This window comes from Anas platyrhynchos, chromosome 16 (assembly GCF_047663525.1).
Source record: "Anas platyrhynchos isolate ZD024472 breed Pekin duck chromosome 16, IASCAAS_PekinDuck_T2T, whole genome shotgun sequence".
NCBI lineage: Eukaryota > Metazoa > Chordata > Aves > Anseriformes > Anatidae > Anas > Anas platyrhynchos.
The window spans coordinates 282,184-308,976 of record NC_092602.1 but is presented as its reverse complement, the minus strand read 5'-3'; the positions used below and the strand labels follow the sequence as shown (position 1 = coordinate 308,976).

The following is a 26,793-nucleotide window of genomic DNA, read 5'->3' as shown; positions in this document are numbered from 1 at the left end:
AAGAAAGGTAAGCAGGCAGGCAGCCCCGTCCGCTCACCCTACGAACGACTCCAGGCCCCCGTTCACAGAGAACGTCCGCTCAACGCTTTTTTACGGCCGCGAAGGCGGGGGACGACCTCGTAAAGGCGGCGGCAGCCTTAGCACCAAGGCTGTGTTTGATGGCGCTCCACGTCGTACCTCCAAACGTCCAGTACAGAGACTGGTCACTAACGGCATTGCTCTTACCAGGCACCGCTAGGTACATCCCTTGCCTTCTCATATTTATAGAACCAGTATCTAATCCAAAGCCTTCCAAACGCTGTAGACCCGTGCCTGTTGAAGTGAACAGGTAAAGAGTTTACACTGAAGATGCTGCAAATACGACCTGTACAAAGACCCTGGACTACCCTGCTCAGAAGGGGTGGGTGGGAATACTTCTTGACTAAGTGAAAACTTGATGCCACCTCTAGCACAGTGGAACTCAGTAACGGCTTTCACACAATTTCATGAAAAATGTAAGAGTCTGAAACTTCAAAGCTTTCTGCAGTAAAATGATGTCACATCGCCATAGGCTTAAAGGTTTGACTTCAAATGAGCAAGATGAAAATTAAGATTTCTTTGGAAAGCAGGTCTTAGGACCCAGGGAAAAGATCCAAGCAAAACAATTAAAAATAATAAAAATAATCTAACCAGTGGGATGGAATATATGGAGGAATCAATTTTAGAAATTTCAGATTTCTAGCTGAATACAGATTACAGTTAACTCACTGTGTAGAGTAGCTAGAGGATTATCTTCTGGTCTGTAATGATGCAGGTCTTCTTAAACTCATTGGTAGCCAAGCTCCAAATGTATTTGCTTTTACAGTATACCAGACCTAGACCAAACATATTGAGTCCTTCATCGCCATTTTACCTAGCAAATGGAACTATTCCCTTTTACTAGCAACAGTAAGTACCACAACACTTTCAGAATGTGCAATCAGTCATACATGTGCGGAAAGTTAATTCACTGGGAGACAGTTGAAACAAGAGAAGTGCATGTCTCTGTGCATCTGGATTGGATCCGATTGAATTTTCACCTGGATGCCCATGGGTGTTCCTCCACCTGGCTCATTAATAAAAACAGAAGTGCACAAGAACTGCCATCCTACCATTAAAAATGACCAATAACAAATATCTCAAAACCACAAAATCTCGCACAAAAGGGAAAACTCGCCTCATGAAAAATCTTAATTCATACTTGACAGTGTTTTATTTTAAAATGAATTAGGCTTTATTCTTTCCTAATCCATGTACATTAAATGCCTCTAATCATAAAACGCATGTTTTAGGACAAAGTTATTAAATTATTCCCTCATGAAATTAATGAGAGATTACTGAATTATATGATGAAATTATATGATTAAATTATTGAATTATATGATTAAATTAATATGATGAATAGTATAATGAAATTAATATCCTTTGTCAATAGGCACACAGTCTGAAACCTTTTTCACTTCATAGAAGAAAATTAAAGATTTTCTCTCTGTCCGATTCATTGTTCTTCTCTTGCAGGAACTTATCAAATAATGTAAGGAAGATGGATATCATATGTCCTCTTATTCAGTCCATCCTAAGATAAATAAACATAATAATATATTTTTCAAGAAACTGGGTAGCAAGTACATGCAGATGATAACCTTCGCTTTGAAAGCCTAACAACCACTTCACAGAACAGAATGCCGTTGAATCTGTCAGCCCGGTATTTAGCTTTATCTAACTTCCAGAGACCCTCAATCTCCATCAGTAGTTTTACATCAAAACAGAGTAAGATATGACAAAATGAATCCCTAATGGTTTTCAGGACAGATGCATGGAAAAAAATGTTATAGCACATATAGTCATAGTAAGGAATACAATTATTCTACTTACAGTCCTTCTCATAGTGAATTTCTTATTTATAAGTTCCCTGAGAAGTTTGTGAGCAGCATTTTGTATCAAGTAATACTATGGCTAAGGCAAAACCTCAGACTTATTATTCCTGTTTCATCTGTGAGGACTAAGCATTATCTTCACACCTAAGCTAGATATTTGAACAGAAGAATATAAGAGTATATGTAGTAATGAAACTAGCCTAAGTTTTTTCCTTACTTTGTTCAAGAAACATACAAATTTTTCTGATACATGCTTTGAATCAGACAGCTAGATGAACTGGAGATGACTGTGTAAATTCTCATGCACACACAGTAATCACTTCAGTCTTACAAAGTTACTTTTATTTATTAATTGCATTTTCAATAGTTATTCAATCAATAAGATTTATTAAAAATAAAAATTCTGCTTTCCATAAAATAAAGCAATAGTTAAGTCACTTTTTTCACCTCATTTTCTGAAATGATGTAGAAGCAACAGCACGCTTAGGTGAGATAGAGTCATCTTCATTTTCATGCAGACGCTTTCTCGTTGTGGCCGACTAAAAGAAAAATGCAGCAGGATGGCTACATTAATCAGGTAAGACAGAGTCCGACTGTTGTATCTGCTACATAATTACAGATGCTGGATAAAATCTCCCTCCTGTAGCCAAAACAGCAGCAAGACTAAATGTTTCTCTACAATGATCTAATATGTGATCTTTCTCACATAAGACACTGACCTTATTCTATTTCCTGCCTCGACTGCCCCCAAATTTACCTTTAACTACTATTTAAAACAGTGCTAATTAGTGTCTTGTAACAAATGTTACAATACCATTTCTAAGCTTTCATTAACATGAGAATTTTTCTTTGAATATTAAATGTTCATAAATTGAATCCATCAAAATATACATGTTCATGTGTTTAATTTTAAATATACAAATAATCCTTTACAGCTTAAGATACTGTTCTTTCAATTCAAAGTATTTTGCCAAAGCACAAAAGTCAGTTGCTTCTATTCAGAAAGCAAGTGAGACAATTAGCAGACCACTACATAAAGTCAAAATGCACACCTCTGTAGTAAGTTCTCCATTTTTTCTGTTTTTCTTATTACAGATTACTTTCAAATCTAGTTTCTCTATGCATCAGGTATTAATCTTCAAATAATCTGTTGTACATACCATTTTTGATGTTTGCGGTGGATTCATAGTGGCATTTGTCTGAGCAAGTAGCTGTTGAAATGTATTCTTCATATTCTCATCCTGCGGAAAAAAATAAGCAGTAAACCTAAGTAATATATGGAATATTTAAGGTGGATCAGCAATTAAGGGATGAATGAATAAGTAATGAAAACAAGAGAGTAACTTTTTTCCTCATCATTTAAAAATAATAATCATCATATAGTGCTAGGAGAAAGGATCTGTAATGACAGTCCCAGATTACTACAAAAACATTGCAACAGTGTTGTGTCAATTCCTCCGGTATTCTAAGGTTTCAGACAAAAGTCTGATCAAAAGCAAGTGATGACTATCCTAAATTGAACACAAATGTGATATAGAATGAAGTAACACTAATTTTGCAGCAATTACATTATGTATGATCAGGACACTGGTCGTTTGAAACATCAGCTTTATTACCCAAGTAAAACTTGGAACGTGCAATTTCTAGAAAAGATGTTCTACCCAAGAGGAATTCTCAAGAATAAACACTCTCAAGGACCTTCAATAGTTACTATCAAACTTTGATCCAACCTCCCCTCCTCCCTCCCACTTCCCCAAAATAAACATCATCCTAACTTGCCCCAGAGTACCATTTTGAACAGGTGGTTTACATACAGTGCTGGTAAGAAAAAAAATAGTTCTGTAGTTCTACAAAGAAGTAGTTTCCCTTAGTAACTACTTAGCTAATACTAGTCAAGCTAAAACTGAACATACAATGTCATTCAATGAAGTGTAACAACACTGAAAGAATAGAATGTACAGGCTAGGAGTTTGTGCAGGTAATTTACTAGTCAGCCTTATCAAAAGAGGCTTTTATCAGGACTTGAGACCTTGCTTTCCCCGAAACCAAGTTCCTTGCTCTTGAAAAACAAGAATTTTGCCTATAGTCTTACATGCTGTTCTCATGACAATTTCCCTTTCTAACACAGTATTTTCATTTCCACCAGCTTAGCATCATCGGTATTTTGGATTTGGGTAGTTTTTAACCACATCTGAACCTCCACTCCTCCGAAAAAAAGTTGTATACACTAAGAGAAGAACCAGCTAAAATACCCATACTAAAACAACAACTTTCAAACAAAACGTTACATTAGAAGCACTCCACTGTCACCTCTACCCTAAGTCCATATAACATATTAAATGTTGCAAATGGAAAGTTTCACTTTTAAAAATCAAAATTGTTACTGTCAACTGTTACATTATTCATAGAGCATACGTATTGCTACACCGTTCCCTATTGTGACAAGTTCACTAGACAATACAGTTTATTTACCAGAAGTGGTAAACCAGCAGCTGCTGTTTGGGGAGGGCAAGTGGGAGATGCACTTGGAGCGAAGTAGACTCAGGGATGTCATTAGTCTCACTTGTGCATGAACAGGTCTGACTGCAGAAGCATTAAGGGGAAGAAAGGACAGCATGAGGTAAAGAAGGCTATCACAAATCATTTCTTAAGTTAGTTTAGCGGAAAGTCAGATGTATTTCAAGAGGAAAAGGCAGCATATAGATTCATTCTGGTTCAGCAGCCAGTGACCAGAGGTGTTCTTAGTCTGTGTTGGGCAACCTCAGGGAAACAGGAAATCGGTGGAAAAAAAAAAAAAAGACTTTTATTTGACATTGTATACTCCCTGCTCTAAAAATAAAGTCTCATTCTCTGGTTTCAGCAATTTCTCCAGCAGGAATTTTATTTGAATGGTTACTATGGATTACCTGCAAACCCTAAATCAGACTTCCAAAGCTGAATCAGGTCTTGAAACCTTTCCTGGGACTAAATGAAGTAAGCTGCTCATAGTCATATAATACAGATCATTTCCTGTGGCTGAGCTTTTGAACAGTGACTGTAGGTTCACCAGCTGAACAACTGATCTGGAACCAAAAACAGACATTTATTCTAAATGACTGACTGAAGATAAAAGGTGTTATAACTTTGTCCCATAATGACAGCAAAGACTGGGGGACTCAAAGAGAAGTGAATGGGATGTTCACTGGTAGAGGCACAATTAGAAATAAGGAACATCTAGCTTCTAAGGGTTTCAAAAATTTTAACCATTTTTTGGGTGGAAGGAAAGAATGGAGGTGGATTCTTATTCTAGTCTATGGAGTATTGCAATATCTCCTTTTTTGGTTCAATTACATTCTTAAGCAGTACAGAAGGATTTTGATGTGAACATCCAATTTATTCTACACCGAATTTGGACTTACCTATTTTCAGTGTCACGTTTTGACTGTGGCTACCTCTGAGTTGATAGTCAAGATATTTTTTTCACTTACACAACAAACACCTGAGCTTTTTTTCAGCAAACAACCAAAATAATCTTGAACCTTTCACAAGATTGCAGTAACACAGAGGCAGACACAGCAATTAATTGATTGTATGCCTTTCAAGTATGTTTTATTAAGAAGTACCTACTTGGTTGACATGGACTTCAGTGAAGTTATAGCTGGGACCTCAGATGACTCATGTAAATACAGGTAAAATATATCCACTGAATAGTACTCAGGTTTAAGTGGCCCACTAAGTTTTAAAGTTTTAGGTTTAAATGAAGAATGGAGTAAACAGCACAGGTATTAAAACACTAATTTGAAAACAGTACTGGTTTAAATAGAGCTGTAGAAATGATGTTTTGTTTTGAGAACATGCATACTTATCACAGAATCACAGAATTGAAGGCGTTGGAAGGGACAAAGATCATTGGGTCCAACCCATGGGTCCAAGTTATAATATCTGAAAAATTCTCTAGTGGACCCCAAATCACTAGAGGAGGCTAATATGCATTAGCTGCACACAAAGCATGAATCTTGTGGATTTTTTTCACACTTCATAAGACAATACTTACAGACAACACAAGAGGGAGTGGGGAGCCAGTAGCTCCTTCTTACTAATTGCAGTAACAGGATGTAAGCAGCTTTTTTGGTGGTAGTATTCAAGGTGTGTGATATGTAGAACTGAACATATTGAATGTTGGCCTTCCAAGCAGGCAGTGTACATTACCTATAAATAACTGATAGTAAGGGATCATGAAGGGAAACAGCTTAAAGAATGGCATTTGAATGCTGGATGACAATTGGATTTGTGAGTATGATGTCTTATAAAATTTTTTGTCCTGTCTTCAAAAATCAAACATAGCAGCAAGAGCTGCCCCTAAAGGGAATATATAGTCAAGATGCTAAGTTTATATATCTCAGTCTTAACTCATCAAAATCACTATCATATTTCCCCTTCCCCATTATGCATATCAGTGATTCTTAAAATAAGCATAGCATTGTTTAACAATAATCTACCCTGCTCAGAATCATAATCAAAATGTAAGAACCTACAGTCGATTGACCCACTGTAGAAGTTACACACAAAATTACAGTAGTAAAATCCAGGAATGACAAGAACTATTTCCTGATGCCCAGCAGTATAATTAGGACAAGTTAATGACTTTCAAACATTTGTCAAACAATTGCATTTTTTGTCTCAGTAAACTGCCAGCTGTTGATTTCTGAGCAATACTCCCTTGCTATAGAAAGCATACCATGCTATAAAAGCAGCAATAGGAGGGGGTTAAGAGCTAACAAAGGCTTTGCCAGGGACAGCAGCCAAGAAAACAAGCACAGCGAAAGACTGAAGGGGAGCTAGCTGCCATTGCAAGAAGAAAAAAAAAAAAGAGAACAGGAAGAGAGGAAAATCTTTGTGGTGCAGAGAACATTTGTTGAGAGAGCAAAGAAGCAAATTTGCTCTGTACACTGCAAAAAAGTCTTACAGCAAGACATACAGCAAGGTACTGCATGATCACCTTGCTTACAGCTGATAAACACTGCAGCAGTCTGTTCAAGATGCTTACTCTGGTTTGAAGTTGTTCACCTGGCAATTTGTGGCTATGGTATCTGGGCTAATGTCATCCTACAAGCTGGGATCTGATGGCTCCTCTTCCTATGTGTCATTCACAATGCCAGTGAAACAAAGAATTCACAGACAAACAGCCTTTTGTTCCCCTCTTCTCTGTCTGAAAGTAGGCAGCAGAATCCCTCTGGTCTTAATACAGCCTGCAGAAACAGTATAGTCAGCTGGCCCGCAGGCAGCAGCGCCTGCCCATAAGAAGCACCAAGTGACAGTTGCTCCTCTGCTGGCTACTGTCAGGGACAGCCTACAGACAGGTGGAATGAAGCTCTAACTTAAGGTAACAGTTGTTATTCCCAAGAAGCTACAGAACTGAAGCTCTTATTGCCCATCACTGTATCCCTGTTATGGTATTTGCCTAAGACACAAGGATCAGGTATGCATAGATCTCTGGTGACCAGAGTAGTCACAGTTTGCCTGCTTCCTTAAAGAAGCAAATTACACAGTATTAACAAAACCTCATAAAATTCAGGCTACTGAACTGCCTTTGAATTTACATCAAGGAGTTATCCCTGTAACAAGCCAGCCTTGCTGTACTTTGGTTAAGAGTCTATTCCTACCTGAAGCCAAGGATGGTCTAAGGCTTCCTCTATTGTAGCACGTTTGCTCGGATCCACTACTAACAGCTTCTTCACAAGATCTAGAGCTAAGATGAAAAAAACAAAACAAAACAAAAAACAAACAAAAAAACAGTTGGTTGATACACAATCAGTAAATTCATTATCTGAAACTAAGTTACACAAGGTGCATGCTCCAAAACTACGTGCAGCAGCATGTTTAATAACACTTGATAGCTGTGCCCAGAAGACTGGCTAAGTAGGTCACTTTTCTTCTTTCTATGCCCAGAGAGCACTGAAGACTAACCATTTTTCCTTTACATGCACAGGATTCAACACATATACCAAATTGCCAAAATTACTCGTACATTTACTGAACATGTCCAGCATTTATGTTCTGTGCAGGCATAGGTAGATCAGCACTTTCCTAAATATGGACATGCAAAAATAGCTTAATTTAGTTTCCTGTTACCAGAGAAATAACAACAGTTTATGGTGTCTTGGAAAGCAGATCATCCATCTGAGATGAGAAAGAAGAGACAAGATATATGCATGTATGCTCAACTTGATCATATAAACTTTACTGTCTTCTGAAACTGCTTAATAAACACTGTGAAAAATAGAATACTTAAGACATATTTAATGACTCCTAATCTTCCATAAAGGAATTTTAGCAAGATTTACTTTTCGTTGTATCTGATTATTCTGTTACATGCATAATTGGGACTATGTATGACCATAACATAATTTCCATTCCCATATATGTCTGACATATTATTGAATAAGCTTCAGGTAATTTAGGAAGGAGTTATATTTGGCAAGTTTATTAGAAATAGAATGATCATACCAGTTATGAGAAACCCTTCTGCATACACAAAGTAGTACTTAAGGCAAATAGTGCAATTATTTTGTGCATATTAAAATGTCCTGAAGAAAAACATGCAGATAGTAACCACCATTTTAGCTTATTGTGCAAAAAAAAAAATAATAAAAAAAAAAAGGCAGACTACTTAGTTTAGAGTGGACCAAATAGTTGACTCCACAATTGTGATTGATACTTGATGGTGCTGGTCTTTGTGATCCAGGCTTAAAATTCCACTTAGTTTTTCTCTTTTGGAATTCTAATTCATACATATCCCTTAAATTCCTATTATTTTTGGTTCAACACTTGAAGAATCTTTGAGGCAAAGATCTGTTGACCAGCTTGATAAAGTTAGAAGAAAAAGTGAAAAAAAATGAAAAACAGACCTATGTGCTTAAAACTTCTATATTTTTGGAGTTAATAATGCTAAATATTACTACAAAAGGTACTGGTGGGTAGCATCTCTTCAAGGAAAATGTAATTGTTTGTTGTAATGGTCCAACTTTGAAAAAAAATGTATTAAGAGCCTACTTAAGAAATGTAAATATATCAACATGCAACATATCACAGAGGTGAAAAGAAGTTCAAAGAAAACAAACAAATATGGCAAAAGAGCTAGATATTCTGCTACCTATTGTAATGGAGTCATACCCATGCCTGATACATGTTTCCATTCTTTTGAAATGAATGTGTATTCTCCACGAGTGATTTGATCTTTCAGAGATAGTTGAGTGTTTTGCTCATTAAATGGTGGATATCCACACAAGCTATATATAAAAAAAAAAAAAAAAGAAAATAAATTAAGTAACACAGTTTTTGTCACAGTGAATGCAAAACTAGTCACACATTTTAAAACATCCGCTATCGCAGTGTCTTTTACGTGTATACATTTTTAAACACACTTTCACTTCCTACTAAATATACTGAAGTTGCCAAGTCTTGAGCCATGTATGTCACTGACTGCCCAATGAATGTAGCATCTCTGCAATATCTTACCATACAAAAAGAATAACTCCTAAGCTCCAACAGTCCACAGCTCGGCTGTATCCAGCAGTCCCAAGTGAATTTAGAACCTCAGGAGCAAGATACGTGGGAGTACCACATAATGTTTTCATAAGAGAAGTTTCTCCAAGAATCTTGGATTGTCCAAAATCTGTAATCTTGTATTTAGAAACAGTAACACCACATATTAGGATTGATTGTACTAGAACATATCATATTGTCAGTATACAGCAGGAGGTAACATTAAAGAATATCATGAAAAGTGTAGATGAAACAAATGGCTTTATAGAATCATCTAGGGTGGAAAAGACCTTCAAGATCACCTAGTCTATCAGCTTGACCTACTAAGTCCCATCACTAAGCCATACCGCAATCTCACTGGATTGTTCTTGATCCATACAAAAAATATGGCAAAGCCAATTCTCTTATTTTCTCCAAAATAATTCTCCATTATTTTGATATCCATGTACGATCCAGTGGTGTAACTTCACTGACTACAGGAAAAGCTCACTAGAAAATACAGGCAAACTGTAACTGTGTTCTCTAAGACTGCAGTTGCCAGTTCTTAGTCACTTGCAGCAGCTCTTGTTTTCTCAAGCATTAAGTTTCCTGTTTTCAAAGCACAGTTCCAGCACAACTACAAACAAAATTTACCCCAAACATTACTAAAATGTCAGTTAACAACAACTTAGAAGATGAGTAGGGAGAAATATAGAAGAGGATCAGACTTCACCCTAGCAAAAAGCATTCTCAAATGTGGATGTTAATGGGCAATCTGAGAACAGAAGTATTCTCACTTATTAGATGACACTACTTGAGGACTAAGCATTTCAACAAGAAAATCTGCTCAATGTTTTATATGAAAAAATATATTTCCTTCAAAAAACAGCCTGGATATTTGTGGAAATGCTGTCTGAAATTCATATTTATTATTTTTAACAATGTAGCCACATTTAAAGTTGTACTCAATTAAGTGCTGTACAAGGTATTAAGCATAAAATTTCTCAATTGTTCTTAGATGTATGGATTGAACTATCCACAAGAGTAAAATTAAGCATATGAAAAGCATGAAAGTTTTAGGTTACTTCACAGCTTGTATGAGTAATTATAGTTTTTTTGAGTTACATTGTGAGAAAGAGTACTTCCATTCTTCTCCTTGAGCAACTACAAATTTAAGTTCCCTTACCTTTATCAGACATGTCTCTTCAGAAGATGAGAGTAACACATTCTCTGGCTTTAGATCTCGGTGTATAATTCCATTGTCATGAAGATACTAGATATAGGAAGAAAAAGAGACATCTTTTTTAAAACGTAAGCTTTCCAATTTTTCAAATAGCAGTGGCAGGATAAGTGAAATGATTGTTAAGAGACATGTACACATTTAAACCTACAAAACTCATGACTTTTTAAAAGCCAAAAAAAGCAACTTAGAAACAATTATGCTTCAATTGTCAATCCACATGCAAGCAGTGTGTGTAAAACTGAAAAGCTGTTAAATCCTTCCCACTCACAGAAAAGCTATACTTCTTTCCTCATGGCAGTAAAACAAGAGAACTAATGACAGGCAAAATTCTGTGTTGCAGAAATTCTGGTTTTCCATCTCTCTCTCTTCCTTCTCTTAGTCATTATTATTGCACAATCATATTCTCATAAATTCAAGTCCACATTTTGGTCTGCAAAGACAATTAAGATTTCCATGCTACAACAACCCTTACAATTTTGAGTAATAGTAGGCAAATTTAACAAACACCTTAGTTGTCAAAGAGCTGCAGGCTGAAAAAGAGTTCAAAAACTTGGTGATACAACTAGGAAAAATGAATAAGGAGGTGATATAAAGCTGAAGTTAGGTTAAATTATAAAGAATTTTGAAAAAAGTTGCTTCCTTGTGGCAAATGCAGAATTGCTTTCTTATCTGTAGTTTTGAAGCCTACATGCAAAGTCTACTATCTAGTTTTCTACTGGCTCTAAATCTGAGAACAAACTTCTCGTTTCATTAGGAGAGCATTTGATGGCAAGCAAGAATTAAAGTTCAGTCATAAAAGACATATTATGATACAACAAAATCTGTGCTAAAGCTAGAAACAACTAGTAGTTCAAAATATGTGCTAGTGAAGTCTTTGCATTTACATTGAAGCGATGTATAAAGTAACGATACCACTTTTATTACATGACCTGCTGTCCCAAAAGCGGAGAGGTACACCAGCCTTCTGATCATTTTCATGGCCCTCCTCTAAATTCATGAATTTAGAAGCTTATGTAGCAACTCAATATTTAGTCTTTGAAAATCACAGAATCACAGAATCACAGAATTTCTAGGTTGGAAGAGACCTCAAGATCATCGAGTCCAACCTCTAACCTAACACTAACAGTCCCCACTAAACCATATCCCTAAGCTCTACATCTAAACGTCTTTTGAAGACTTCCAGGGATGGTGACTCCACCACCTCCCTGGGCAGCCCGTTCCAGTGCCTCACAACCCTTTCAGTAAAGAAATTCTTCCTAACATCTAACCTAAAACTCCCCTGGCGTAACTTTAGCCCATTCCCCCTCGTCCTATCACCAGGCACATGGGAGAACAGGCCAACCCCCACCTCTCTACAGCCTCCTTTAATGTACTTAAACAGAGCAATAAGGTCACCCCTGAGCCTCCTCTTCTCTAGGCTGAACAGGCCCAGCTCCTTCAGCCGCTCCTCATAGGACTTGCTCTCCAGGCCCCTCACCAGCTTCGTCGCCCTTCTCTGGACCCGCTCAAGCACCTCCATGTCCTTCTTGTAGCGAGGGGCCCAAAACTGAACACAGTACTCGAGGTGCGGCCTCACCAGAGCCGAGTACAGGGGGACGATCACCTCCCTAGCCCTGCTGGTCACAGTGTTTCTGATACAAGCCAGGATGCCGTTGGCCTTCTTGGCCACCTGAGCACACTGCTGGCTCATATTCAGCCGACTGTCCACCATCACTCCCAGGTCCTTCTCTGCCTGGCAGCTCTCCAACCATTCCTCTCCCAGCCTGTAGTTCTGCTTGGGGTTATTGCGCCCCAGGTGCAGGACCCGGCACTTGGCCTTGTTGAACTTCATACAGTTGACCTCAGCCCATCGGTGCAGCCTATCCAGATCCTCCTGCAGAGCCTTTCTACCCTGTTGTCTGCTGAACCACAATGCTCATTCAGGAGTTCATAGTAAGCATCTAAGCACTACTTTTTGCACTGCACTGATGAGTCTTTGCCCATACACTGTGAGAAATCTAACATGATAATCCTGCCATTAGTGAGCACAGCATGTATTACTGCTTTAATCCCTGTTTTGTGTTTGCTTGTTTTTAAATAAGTAAAAGAGTGTAAACCTATTTGGCTGTATTGAGGTACAGAATCTCATTAAACTAAAATATTAAGAGTACTGTGTTGATTAATTGTGCAGGTTTCAGAAGTGACAAATGACAGAAAAAATCACCTGACTGACATGCAAATGCATAACCATATTTTTCTTGGTAGAATTCATATTATGTACCTTCACAGCCAGTAGCATCTGATAAAAATACAATTTGCAGGTAGCTTCTTTCATCTTGATTGGCCTTGACACTCTGTCATATAATTCTCCTCCTTCCATCCTAAAACAGATGTAGGTAACATGTCAATATATTACTTCCAAAAGATTAATGTTAGGAGCAGGATTCTTGTTAGACAAGAATGAGACCAAAATAATTTCATTTGGCTATTTTGGCTACAAAGAAAGAATATATTTCAGTTCTGAAAATGAATGAGCAATGCCCTAAACACAGTACGTGCATTGCTGACTAAGGCCTAATCTTCTGAGTCTTCACTACTAAGAGTTCTAAGATTTTTTGATCTACCTTTTAATTATGAGCTCAAAATCAAATCAGCAGCAATCCACAATAGCAGTACAGTGGGTTACTATCCAAGGCACTAAGTGTTTTCAAAATATAAAAGGATCTTCTCCTGGTTATCCTAGTTTCTGATTTTAAGAGGTTTCAGATAACAGAACAGAATGGAAGGGGACAACAACAATAACAAAACACAAAAAATCCAGAACTATTTATGCTCTTTTTGGTTATGAAAAACATGTCATGCATTTAGTTTCACATCAGTTACTTACAATTCCAAAACAATGTAGTAATCCTCTGCTTCAAAGAAGTTTTTGATCTTGATTAAGCAAGGCTAATAAAAAACAAAAACAAAAACACAGAAGTAGAACCACTTGTAAAAACTAACTTTATTAACAGTGTATCATCTTAAATTTCCTATTTTAATATAATTTCAACCATGCTAGTTACATTAACACTTATGTAACTGACTAATGCATCAGGCTTTGGCAAACACTTAAATTCAAGTCTGTTGTCTTCTCCCCTATACCTGCACATATAAAAACATCCAATTCTTGTCATGACTACATGTACAACTCAGCAAGCATCCTTATTTTTTCCAGTTGTCACTTTCCATAACCCCAATATTTTCTTTATATGGGATAGTTCATTAATCTATGCAAGCTTTCTCTTTAACTAAAGGTAAGGAAAATCCTTTTTTGGGGAAAGGCTGTGGGGGGAAATAAAGAGGGGAAAGTGGATAAAAATCCAAAAACTTGCCAGTGGAATCTGATCTTTATATTTGGTTATCTAACGATATTTACAAAACCTGAATCAAGGAAAAATTTCTTCTACAACTATGGTTCAGTTTGAAACCTCCTCTGTGAAATTTCTTCCCAAATTTATGTCTGTTACTCAAGTTTTTAAAACCTTGTATCTGTTAAGACATAGCATACTTAAAAGAAGGGAAAAAAGTGTTTATTTACTGCAGTAATTATACGCATCCCTTTGTATATTTCCTAACACATAAAATTGATCTTTAATTACTACACTAGGTCAGCGAAGCACAGAAGCGCAGTATGCAGCAAAAAGGAGTAAAAATGTACAGTAATACTCACATGATCTATTTTCTTCAATATTTCAATTTCTGTGTTGATATTAAAAGCTGGATTCTATTAAAAAAAAAATCAAACATCAAAGAGTAGCACAGCAATATTCTGGGAAAAAACACTTCAGAAATGAGAGACAGTACCAGAAAAGCCATCATTTCATTTCCCTTGCAATTTTAATGAATATAACATACAATCTTTTTCAAAACCTGATTAGGTGCCTTCTGTGAATTAACTGAATAGACTGCTTTTATTATTTGTAGAAAGATATTGCTCTGGACATGTCATTTCACTGCAGGTTAGAAATCTTCACCTAAGTTCCAACCTAAAAATTTTGGCCAGCATATTGCAATACTGTCCTTTTAACAGCTTCCCTCCCTCTAAGATGCTTCCCATGTGGGCTACCCCTAAAACTAAATACTACTCAAACTTAGTCTTTAGCAAGAAAAAAAAAAAACAGTATCTTTTAATCTCTCTGTGTGGCTTAGGCTCAACTCATGAAAGCAACCCAGCAGGCTTTTTTATTCTTCTTCCAAAACAGATCAATAGTTTCTGAATACACATTACCAAATCTGTATACATTACAGATGCAGTCCTCTCTCTGTTTTGGACAATGACATTTCTTAGCAAATATAACTCATAACAGCATATCTTAAACTTCATTTTAAATTTTCCAAAATTTAAATGTTTAAAATTTAAAATGTTCCAAAATTACATTTTGCAATTTTCAATCAGATTAACGTCATAAATTCATCTGAAAATAACTCTACTTCTTCATATGAACCAACACAAATGTAGATGATAGAAATTGTCACTGATCTTGTACTTAATCTTGCACTACTAAACGTTTAACTCCCACTACTCCAGCATACAGAAGTTTCTGTTCTTCATACATGATACTGCCATCTTCCTTTCTGTCAGCGTAGATTGAGTCAGTGGCAAAGAGCTGAATTACCATATTCCCACTATTTGTGGCATCATTTGTACATCTCCAAACGTAGTAGTAAGGAAGACTAACCTCAAGACAAATCCTCTGAACTTCCATCAGTAACTTCTCTTCCATCCTGTAATTCTGCTCCTAGTAAAGCCTCATAGCACCCTTTCCTCAGCAAGACACCCTCCCACCTTAGTATTTTTGTCCTTGCAGAAGTATTTTCCAAATTAAGTAGTAGTTCCCTTTACTGCACCCTATGAAATGCTTTGTCAGTTTGAACAGATTCCATATATTGTATCTGTACACTCTTTTCTCAAAGAAATTCATTTGGTTACTCCAACCTATTTTAACTTATGTAAGTTGTGCAGCTGTGGGTTTATTAAACTTTTCCAATCACTTTCAACCTCTAATTGTATTTTTTTCTTAAAAGTTCATCTTATACCCCTTACATAAAATTAACATTAGAGTAATAGATTTGAAGTTGCTCAGATCTCTCTCTCATGTTAGAGTACAGCCACTTGGCTTGTTCTGAAGTCTCAGGCTTCTGCTGTAAGACTAGACACATGAAAAGCCTTTCCCAAAAGGCTTCATACAATTTTATTGAAGAGTGTTATGATGGAATATGCAACAAAATTAGCAGAGCTTATAAATCTTTGGTCAGACTGCACTAACAATGTAACTTTCTGGTATATTTTGGGACATACACCCCACGGGACTCCCCCCTACACACACACTTTGTGATACCACATTAACAAGCAGTCCTGAAATAATGAAATGTGGTCAAAGAATAAGAACAAGTATTTTCTAGGGTTCTGTATATATTCTGTAAGATCAAAAGACATTTGGAAATTATACACAGAAGACGTTAAGTCAGAAAATCCTCTAATTGAAGAAAGGATTCAGACAGAGGGAGTCAGAGAGAAAGGTTACCAAGTATTCCAAGCCCACTGCAAGATGGCCAAAAGACAGAAAAATAAATACTTACTGCCTCTCTAATACCACTTGCCATAAACTTCCGTTTATTGATTATCTTTACTGCAACTTTGTTACAAGTGCTCTTCTCAAATGCCAGTTTGACTTCTCCACAGGCACCACTACCATGAAAGCACAGCTATGTTAATCCTTACAAATACAATTCAAAACTGACATAACAAGTATAAACAAATTAAATGAAAGCATTTGCCTAAAGAAAGCTACACACAATTGGGGGCTGTTACTTTCCAACTTTCTGAATATTACAGGTTGTCCAAAACTATCTCAGAAAGCATTCAATAGTTAAGAAGTATATTTAAGGACTGAGTGATGTCAAGGGTCCTATTCAAATACACGGGAGTAAATACATACAGCAAATGATCTGTTTGTACAAAGGGTACCAATGAATATCAAACAGAAGCTGTGACAGCATTTCCCCCACACAAATGTAGAACTTAATGAGAGTTCTCTCCAAACAGGACTGCACAAATCTGAAAAACAGGTACTTTTTATTTTTAATAAGCAGCAGTTTTATCACTGAAAGAAATCCTTGTATTTTGCACTCAGATTTGTTTCCATTTAACTGTTCTCTTATGAATTCTTCACCAGTGGCCAAAACAAAGATTTGTCAACATCTAAAATAGCCTTTCCTTTTTCCTGAAAATAGCCTTTGTCGTTAGCCTGAAGACTCCAACAGTGATGTTGTAGAAGGCTATATTTGGACATAGAGCTCTTTCTCCTACTTCCTATTACTGATAACATGAATACACAAATTAAAAAACTTGCTAACAATCTACAAACTTGGATCTCTTCTAAAGAAAAACTTGGGTTTCACGATTACTAGCAGGTTGTAAACCCAAGCCAACTAGAGGAGTAAAGCCAAAATCCTCATTTAAGCTGTTGTATAGAACAGGTTTACGCAGATGTTATCATACTTTTCTTTTTATTATTATTTGAAACTTGTTTAATTGTTTAACAGATGAAATAGAGCTATAATCCAGTGAAAGGATTTTGCTTTTATGGTCTAAATTTGAAAGAATGGTGTGCTATAATTGGGGAAGAAATAAAGGAACAGTTTATCACATTTCAGATTTATTGTCGCTACTACTACTTGGCCTTTAACGAAATAATTCCTTCTACTTCTATCAATGATGTTAAATATAAAACCAAAGGTAATTTTGTAGAATTTTTGAAAGAACTAAATTTAAGAAATGCTGTACCTAAAAGCAAACAGTAGATAAAGCAAGAGACATAACAGCATATTTTAATATAGTGTTTTAAAGTAACTATTAAGATGCTCATCATTAACACTTGTTATTCCAGTATTCTTCTGAAAAAACTTCACACTAAAAATCAAAGTTTTCAGATCCCAGTTTCCTCCTTTTAAATGTAAATATACGTAAATAGTATTGCATGTAAAAAAAATAGACACATAGCTGTAAGACAGAAAAAAATGTTACTTTGAAGTCTTGAGCAATTAATTCAGTAATCACATAATCAACTGCTTTAAAGCATCTTCTATTTCTGAACACACAAGTACAAATACTGCATTCATCTGCATTCTCAGTACTCTGGTATTAATAAATGCAGTGTGCCAGTGTTTTAGGCTGAATCTGTTTCAGAGAGACACCTTACCTCTAGGGTAAACAAAGTATGTTCTAAGTATCAGCTTTAGAACATTCACATAAAGTGAAGCAATTAAGGAAATATACTGGTTCATGGTCTTTCTTAACTTACACACCAGTTGTTAATCAACAAAATACTTTTAACTGCAGCCAGAAAAGCATTTGTCTGTAGGATCAAGTCTCACTGATTCACAGCAGTTAAAATGTTTCCTGCCAAAGAGATTCTCAGTTAGATATTTCTGCTATATTTTAAGTGGTACAAAGGGGCAAGAACAAAAGAATAGGATGCTTCATTTTCATTAAAACTCCACAATAGTAATTAAACCACTTATCACAAGCTATTAGTTTGGTCCCAGATATATTTGTACTGACCCCAGGAATCTCAGTTAAATCAAAGCATTTCAATCCTTATCAAATTGATTTGCTGCATGTAACAGTCAAAATATAAAAACATCAGGAACAGTACCTGATGACTCTTACGTAAAACACCTTGAATATTTGTAGGATTGTAAAAACTAAAACAGCAGCTCAGTTAACATTGGTAGTAATTCTAGCACAAGGTATTGAAAACAGTAACAAAATTAGCACTTCATATTGCTGAAAAGATGCTTACCTTCCCAAAGTCTTTGACATGATATATTTCTCTCTGAATTCTCTAGGAAACACCAACTGATCATCCACCATAAGATCAGAAAATACAAACACTAGGAAGATGAGTGGAGATTATTTTCCTGTTATTAACTTCAAAATAGTTATAATGAATAACTAGACTTTCTGAGCTTTTATAGTCAACAACATAACTAAGCAAATGCTGCCTGCTAGAAGCAAAACAAATATTAAAAGATTAGACAATTAAAAATATATATGAAAAAAGTCAACTGATTCTGCAAATTACACGAGCAATGGGTTAAACAAGGTGCTGTCATTACTGGAAAATGGTATCTTTGGTATAAGCTTCACAACACTGCTTAATCAATTAACACAACATTTAAGGACAAAATATCCAACCATGTCAGCTTCAGTGAAGGCTTTTTGCTAAGAAAGCAAAAGCAAAGAAACAAGCCCTAAAACCTCCTAATTTTTAAGAGTTTTGTTTTGTTTAAATTATTATTATTATTACTTACAAATATCTTACTATACAAAATCTTGTAATTTCCTGTTTTTTCCTTTCTTTCCTTGAATAGTTTATTTCCCCATCCCTCCCGCAACACACACAGAGCTACTGAAGGAGTTACAAAAATAGAAAAACAACTATAAAAGTTTATACTCTGGTAAGGTGGTTCCTTATGCAGCTTCTTTTAATTTTTTTTATTTAATTTTATTTTTTTTTTAGGATTGAGGTGGATATGGAGAATTTTATGCAAGTACAGAAACATCATAGCTATGTTCTCAGCTGTTATTTTAGCTGTACAGTATTCACAAAGAAGCTCAACTTGCAAAGAATATATTCAAATTATTGTAGAAAGGACCTCTTGATCAACACAGGAGGAATCTACATGTTTTACAGTATATTTTACCCTTATTAGTCTGAATAGACAGTGCAATTTCAGAGTTGTGAGTCAGTGGAAGTCTCCTCCCTTTTCCAATGAGCTCTCTATTAATGAAAGTTCCATTTGCACTGTGATCTTCAATATAGGCAACATAGGATTTTTTTGGACCCATTTCCTATGAGAGAAAAAAAATCAGGTAGGTAACAAAAGGAAAAAAAAAGAACTTTACAGTAATGACATGACAGACTAGAAATTTACTATTGTTGGCTCAGAAAATCAGACTAAGGTTATTTCATAAACCTGGTAATGGAGCATTGCCAAGTATCCTATTAAAGCAATCCACATCTAAGGTATGTAAATTTTGATTTCATTAGGAGCTCTGCCAAAGTCAATCCCTGCTAACATGAAGAAAGACAGTTAAACCTTTTTAGCACCTACCCTAAAAATTCGGAAGTGCTTCTTGCTATAGTTTTGGTAGAATCCAGTCTCGGACAATCCTAGCTTTGAAAAACTATAATCACAGCTTTTGTCTCTTCCAAACCAGTATTCATCATTCACGCAATCTGCAGAGAAAGGGTATGCAAATTGGAGAGAGAACACAGAATTGCATAAGTTACTAACTATGGCACTATAGAATCATGTCAAACACTACTAAGGAGGATAACAAAGACATGTTTCTTCAAGTTTACTTGTCTTAATTCAGACAAAACACTATGTACTGTCAATACCTTACATTTTGCCACAGTGTAATTTTATTCTCTGTATTAATAGTATAGTTTTCCATTCACCTTCATCAATACCTAGAGACTTATATGATGTATAAACAAAAATTATGAAATGGAAAAATTAAGCAAGTAGCAAAGAACATGAGTACTCCAGAATTCCTCTAAAATCTCCTCCAACTCTATGAAAACTGTGTATCTAGGTACTCAATGTAAACTTTGGGATGTAGCATGGAACACAGAATTACTGCAGAAGTTGCACACTTGTACTTAAATCTGGTTGTACATGATGTGAAGATGACACTGCTCCCTACCAAGCTGCTCATAACTTCTTTTTTTTTAAGGTGCTACAAACAAACTGGGAGATGCATTGTAGTAGTTACATACCACAATTGCTGAAACCTTTTCCAAGTGCAAAGAGTCGACCCCAAGGCTGAGGAACAAGCTCTTCAGGTTCCTGATCCTCAGGAATTGATGGAAGCTCTTGAGTGGGAACGGTGTCCAAAGAACTGAGGGTCCCAGAACTTGAGGATGACTGGCTAGCACTCTGTGATGCACTAGAAGAGGAACTGGTACCACTCTGTGACTGTTGGGCACCTTGAGACTGCTGCACTTCATTTCCAGTCTCTCGAGACATGTTGGCTTCAAAGAGAACATTTAAAAACCACTTACTACAGCAAAGTAATATTGACAAACTTTCATATACAGTCCCATTATCATACAAATCTATTTCCAGTCTTCAAATAAGACTCTCAACCAAAGCTTGCATGTGTGTTTGCATATATTTAAATATCCCCCAAAATGTGTAATGACTTTTTGTTTTAAAAAAGTATGTAGTGCTCCCTCTACCGGTTCTAAAGCAAGTTAAATCTTATTCCCAGATTTTCACTAAGGGTCTTCAGAACTCACTTGATTTCACAAATACTTGGGCAACAGTCTCTGACAAAGCACTCCTCAACAAAGCAGTAACCATTACAGTTCCCCAAACACAGGAAAAATAAAAATAAAAAGGAAAAACTAACTATAAAGCAAAAGTAGTTGATGTGGAAGGCACTCAGCAGACTTATCCCACAGGCAAGCCTATCTGGTGTCTTGGCTGAGTATTCCTTTAATATAGGTTATAACTTACAAGTTTTCACACCTATCTTTCAAACAGGTTCTATTCGTGATTTTATTCACCGAACAGTCACACCTATGCATAATGTATGGAATGTTTATGTACAAAACTCTGTCAGACTGCACACCCCTAGAAGCTGCTGTTAGAGACAGCAATGGCATCTCCCTGCCCTGCTACCATTGGAATTTAGAGTGGCGGGTTGCCTTCCTCCCTGCTGAGGAAGCACAACCCGCCAGCCCCTTTACCTTTAGCCAGCTTTCTCCAACAGCATCCGTTTAATTGCACAAAAGGGGCCATTACACTGCCCGCTAATCTTCCCAAAGGATGCTTCCATCATCTGAGGTCACTTGTGCTAACCTGTCAGCTTGCTGTCTCAGTGTATTAGTGTATCTTGGGGTTTATTTGTTCGTTTACTTTTAAGCTGGTTGCCATCCAGCTTCACGCGTAATTCAGCTAGCACACAAAGCAGCCTCCTTACCGACGCGCTACAACACCGTCCTGGCTGCTTTTTGCATGCACGTTCCAGCGCTCGGACGCAGAGGCAAGGCCCGCAGCCTCGAGCACACACAGCCCGCTCCCGGCAGCGCGCTGCTGCTGCGCCCCTCGGAGGCTTCACCGGAGGGCGGCCGAGCCAGCGGGCAGGAGCGAGCCGGAGCCGGAGCCGGAGCTGGGCAGCAGCGGCCGCCTCGCGGGGCCCGGGACGCTCCGGCGCCAGGCGGAGCCCGCGGGACACGGCCCAGCAGCCGCCGCGCAGCGCCGAAGCCGCTCCCGTCGGCGCCTGCACCCCCCTCGACCCCCGCCCCGCCGCACCGGGGGCAAGGCCGGGCCGGGCGCCGCGGAGCCCCCGGAAGCCAAGAAAGGCGAGGGCGGGGGGCGGCCGCCGGCCCCGAGGCCGCGCTCCCGCGGCCCCGCGCGAGCGCCGCAGCCCCGCTAGCGCGGCCGAGGGTCCCGCACGAACCTCCCGGGAAGGGCGGCGGCGGCGGCCGGGGCCGGGCCGCGCCCGGGTCCGCACTCCCGAGTGGCGCAGCCCGCGCCGCGCGACCTCCCCGCCGCCCGGCCCAGCGCGCGCGCGCCCCGCCGGCTCGCTGCGAACTGGGCCAATGGGGGCCCGGCCGGGCGCGCGGGGCTGCCGGGAGCTGTAGTCTGCAGGGATGCAGGCGGCGCTGCGGCAGCATCTCGGCGGGGCGCGGTGGGCGCTCCGCGTTTCCGAGGCGGCCCTGCGGCCTCGCTGCGTCGGGCCGGCCTCTCCCCCGGCCCCGCGCTGTTGGAGCTGCGGCGGTCCAGTCCCCGGCGCCGCGGGACTGCCTCATTTCTGCCCCAGCTGCCGGGCCCTGCAGCCGCCGGGGCCCCGGCCTGACCTCTTCCGCCTCATGGACTGGTGAGTGCCGCCGGGGCGGCCGGGGGCGCAGCCGGCCGCGGGCCTCACGCCGCCTTCTGTCGCCCGCAGTGACCGCTCCTTCAGCCTCGACGTGCAGCGGCTGCAGCGGCGCTTTCGGAGCCTGCAGCGCGCCCTTCACCCTGACCGCTTCGGCCAGAGGCCGCCGGTGAGTGCCCGGCGGGCCTCGTCTCGTCGCGTCGCCCGCCTCAGCGCCGGCCGCCCTCAGCCCCCGCGCCCCGTTCCGCGCTCAGCGCCGCGGCGGGGCCTGGCGGCACGGCTCGCGGGCCCTGCGGGAAGGGGCGGGCGCTGCCCGGCCAGACGGAACGCGTGGAGGCCCTACCGGCCGTGTGCCTGGGGACTTCTAGGTTTAGTTCCCGAGGAACTTAGAAGAGGCTTCTGCTCACGGACTTGTTGTGGAGGATGATGAGAAGGTGCTGCTGAGGTTCTTGTGATCTTCGTTATGTGATGGGACAAAGCTTACAACTGCAGATAGTTTTCTCCCCGTTCTTTTTATTTCTGTTAAAAATCAACTTTCGATTTTACGTTCATTTGTTATGGGAACGTTGTTTCTATGCAGGCGACAAAGGGTAATCTATTTTGCCCCTTCTTACTAATTTGTTAATAAGCGTTATTTATCTTCCGTTTGCAGAAAGAACAGCACTACTCAGAGCAACACTCTTCTTTGGTTAACAAGGCCTATCAAACCCTCCTGAATCCTCTCAGCCGCGGCCTCTACCTAGTAAGGAGTCCACTACATCCATTATCAATGGTCCATAGTCCATTATCAATGCACCAATAACAAGTCGTAGTGGTAATGCAATGAATCAATTTTGTAAAATTCCTGTGATACCATCATTCACATGCTAATTTGTGTTCCCCTGAAGAAGAAACAGGATTACCATGGATTTAAAAAAAGCTTGTCTGAAAGTCATCCTTCCCGCTATTTTAACACATTAGTGATAATTATAACCTCATTCCCTGCTTCTGCCATGCTAATTTGTTACCTGCTTCCTGGTTATTCGTTACCTGCTTTGGCCTTTGGCAGCCTTTGTTATATTTTCCTGCTTTAGTTAACTGCTGATTTTTATGGACCACCTATGGCGTGGTTTTTAAGACTTAAGATTTTAAGGCTGACCTGGTTTTATGCAGATTTCATGGAATAAGCTTAAAAAACAGAAATTTATCGGATAAGAAGCCTTGCTAAAAGACTTAATATTCAAGAAAATCTTTCACACTGAAATAAATTTGAGAATGTTTCTAAATTCCCCTTTTCTCCACCAGCTAGAGCTGAATGGAGTGGAACCAGCACAAGAGACAGACTGTGATGCAGATTCAGAGTTTCTCACGGAAATCATGGAAATCAATGAGAAATTAGCAGAGTCTAAAAATGAGGATAGCCTTGAAGAAACTGAAACTTTAATTAAAGGTAGGTTGAGATCTGACAGTTCTGTACAGAATGAATTTATAATCCTGTATCTTGTGTAATATGGAAGTGTCTGAAGATTCTTAAGTTACTCAGTTTATTTATTTTAGTACCCTTGTCATTAAATTCTTCTAAGTCTCGAACTGACTTGCTGTAAGAGCTTTTATTTTTCCCCAAATAAAAATGTTGTCTTTACCAATTTATGCCACTTAAAATCAAATCTGGCTCAGGAAAATCTAAATAACAGTACCTATTCTGATGACAAAATAGGTATATTTATTGACTATAAAAAGAAACTTCTCATTCAACCTCCACCAGATCAGGGCAAGTAGATTGCTCGAAAGGAAAGAACCACTCAAAATAAAGTTTTATTAAAATACCTGACTGCACACATGAAATAATTTATTAATTTATTCAGGTATTTTATTATTTTCATCTTCTTCAACTTAGCAAACATTGTATCGATTATTGTTTTTATACGAGCAACTTCCTTGTTTATATTGTTGATAACCAAAACATTGGGTTTCTTGCTATGTTTAATTCTTTACAATAACAAGAGCATGCCAAAAGCAACAAGAATTACTAGAATAAAAACTAAGTAGAAAAGAAGCAATTTAATAGTAGGTAGATTTCTGGGAAGCTAGTGAACACATTGAGTGAGGCATTGCTGTCTGTAAACCTGTCTAAATAAAGGAGTACGTTTGAAATGATAATAAAAATAATCGCCAGCAATAATATGGGAAGCCTTCTTGTCTCCCAGAAGACTATGATACTAGTAATTGTTTCCCACCACAGCCAGAATGCATTGGTATTAAATATACTGAGTATGTAACAAAATCTGAATAATTTGTTTTACAGTAAAACGAGAAGAATTGACCAAAGAGGTGACCGCAGCTTTTGAAAGAGGTAGCTATTTTAATCAAGTATTTAGTCGCCATATATATGTTATGAATGCTTAAGAAAAGCCATGTTCTCCTTTTTCAAACATTTTCTGAACTACTGAACAGAAATACTGTATAAACAATTGCTCCTGTTTGATGTTTAAAAATAGATGCTTCTAAGCTTGACCTTTTGATTCAGGAAACTCAGGACCTCACATTTGTATTTGAACTTTTTTTTTTAGTTTCAGTTAATTCCATTCACATCAAAATGACCACTTTAAACAGGAGCACAGTCATTAAGAATTTTTGTTTTTTTGTTTTTCCTAATACTGGGAAGGACAGACTTTTCTCATTCAAATTTATGGCCTATTTGACGTTTCAAACTTGAGTTTGAGGAGTTCTTGTTCTGCGGACTTGAAGCTGTCAACAAAATAGTCAATGCTTTTCTTTGCAGTGGAAGTCTGGAGTGCCTACCACTGAAGCCATATAGCAAGACAGGATGCAATGCCCCATTTAGTCTAAGGTATTAGGGCCTTCCTCCGCAGTAATCAACGTAACTTTATTCCACAACCAATTAACGGGCAGGAGCTTGAATCATTTCAGACAACACTTTTACACTGGGAAGACGACTTTTTATTTTTCTCCTCAGTCTCAGAGTTCTTTTACTGTTGGTTTATGTAGTGTGTGCTGCAATTGTAAAACATCAAATGAAAAGTAGTAGCAGCTAGGCCTGCACGTGAAGAATTATAACTTTATAATATGCCATTCTTTGTACTGTGAGATTTAAGGACTTCATCTGTTCTTGTTAGTAGGTGATAAACCATCTTTCCCCTCCAATTACTTGTTCTGTTAAGGAACAATTGTTTCAGTATCAGTTTGGAATTGCCCTCATCTGTATCAGAGTGCTATGAATCTTGCATTTTTCAGTGATGGTAGTTGGTCTAATTATATATGTTCCCCCATTCTCAAAATGTCTGTATGGTCTTTATACTTAAAATTCCTCAGTGGCTACACCAATACTAAAGCCACTTTACAGAAAAGTCACACTTCCTTTCTCAATTGTGTATTTTTACATGTTTTGTGGAACACCTCAATTAAGGTGTTCCAAAACCTTCAAAGATGAAAATAACAGACACCATGTTTTTAATAGTATATGGGTTCCCAGTGCTTTTGCAGTTCATAGTTCCGAAACAATTGCTGTCAATGAAATCTTGAGATCCATTTTAAAAATGAAAACTCAGTCCTCCCTCTGTAAATTAGTAATTTTTTATTTCATTTCAGATGATCTTCAAGAAGCTAAGAAGCTTCTAGCCAAAATGAAATATTTTGCAAACTTAGAGGATAAACTAAAGAACAAGAAGATGCCTTCCTGATACTGCCTCCTTTATCATTAAGAGTTAATGTTATTTTCAATTAAACATCTGATTTAGTAACCAAAATCAGAAAAATGGTGTTCGCCTCCTACATTTTTCTTAGTTTTAATGCTGAGAGAAGGAAGACAGAGAAGAAACTCAGCGCTTACTGTAGCACTTATTTAAGTACAGATGGAAGCAGGAAATGTTTACAGCCAGAAAATTGGTAACGAGTAAGTTAACAGTATTGTTCTAGCAGAGTTACAGGTATAGACATGATTTTCAGAGAGACACACATAAATACAGTATGCAATTAAGATTTCTTTTGATTACTAAAATGTGAAGAGTTTATTTTAAGTTGAGGAAAAGTCCTTCATGAAATAATGAAGATTAAACAGAATGCTCATTCAGCAGGCCCTTCAAGCTCTCTTAGTCTCATTGTATGTGTTCTATCCAATCATCTTGGAAAAATCTTCAAGGGTGAAAAATACATATATATATTTAAATCATCTGTCCTCTTTTCTACTTCGTGCTTTTTGTGTTGTTGAACTTAATCTGCCAGGAAATGACCTTAAA

The 26,793-nt window shown here is 38.2% G+C and overlaps 2 protein-coding genes and 1 long non-coding RNA gene across 4 annotated transcripts; 2 read left to right on the top strand and 1 right to left on the bottom strand.

The window, feature by feature from the left end:
* The first annotated feature begins 14 nt into the window (after positions 1-14).
* LOC119718553 (uncharacterized) lies at positions 15-20,912 on the top strand. Its single transcript, XR_005269687.2, has 4 exons — positions 15-927; positions 1,537-2,472; positions 19,039-19,125; positions 20,411-20,912. It is a non-coding gene; the product is annotated as an uncharacterized lncRNA (long non-coding RNA).
* Positions 1,229-22,807, bottom strand: CHEK2 (checkpoint kinase 2). 2 transcript variants are annotated; one of them, XM_038187482.2, is made up of 16 exons: positions 22,142-22,807; positions 20,454-20,708; positions 19,783-19,907; positions 19,372-19,519; positions 18,468-18,558; positions 16,243-16,351; positions 14,333-14,386; positions 13,508-13,569; positions 12,902-13,001; positions 10,585-10,671; positions 9,393-9,556; positions 9,048-9,163; positions 7,538-7,623; positions 3,056-3,136; positions 2,343-2,434; positions 1,229-1,594 (listed from the first exon to the last, which is right to left on the bottom strand). In XM_038187482.2, the coding sequence occupies exons 1-16, from the start codon at positions 22,491-22,493 to the stop codon at positions 1,585-1,587; spliced, it is 1,932 nt and encodes a 643-aa protein (XP_038043410.2). In that variant the 5' UTR covers positions 22,494-22,807; the 3' UTR covers positions 1,229-1,584. The 2 variants fall into 2 exon arrangements, with proteins under 2 accessions (XP_038043410.2, XP_071880766.1); XM_072024665.1 differs by lacking the exons at positions 1,229-1,594; positions 2,343-2,434; positions 3,056-3,136 and having other exon boundaries at positions 9,028-9,163; positions 22,142-22,746.
* On the top strand, positions 22,554-26,726 carry HSCB (HscB mitochondrial iron-sulfur cluster cochaperone). Its single transcript, XM_038187584.1, has 7 exons — positions 22,554-22,561; positions 22,646-22,727; positions 22,933-22,992; positions 23,211-23,300; positions 23,843-23,987; positions 24,843-24,890; positions 26,147-26,726. Exons 1-7 carry the CDS (start codon positions 22,554-22,556, stop codon positions 26,236-26,238), a joined length of 525 nt encoding a protein of 174 aa, XP_038043512.1. The 3' UTR covers positions 26,239-26,726.
* Positions 26,727-26,793: the final 67 nt, after the last annotated feature.

Coding starts and splice junctions, on each gene's coding strand:
- CHEK2 (XM_038187482.2), bottom strand. CDS start 22,493: ATGAGGCAGTCCCGCGGCGCCGGGGACTGGACCGCCGCAGCTCCAACA. Junction 19,908..20,453: donor AAAAGGTTTCAGCAATTGTG/GTATGTAACTAC, acceptor CTTTCTCTGCAG/ATTGCGTGAATGATGAATAC. Junction 10,672..12,901: donor AGATGCTACTGGCTGTGAAG/GTACATAATATG, acceptor TCCTATATCTAG/TATCTTCATGACAATGGAAT.
- HSCB (XM_038187584.1), top strand. Junction 23,988..24,842: donor AACTGAAACTTTAATTAAAG/GTAGGTTGAGAT, acceptor TTTGTTTTACAG/TAAAACGAGAAGAATTGACC. Junction 24,891..26,146: donor GACCGCAGCTTTTGAAAGAG/GTAGCTATTTTA, acceptor ATTTCATTTCAG/ATGATCTTCAAGAAGCTAAG.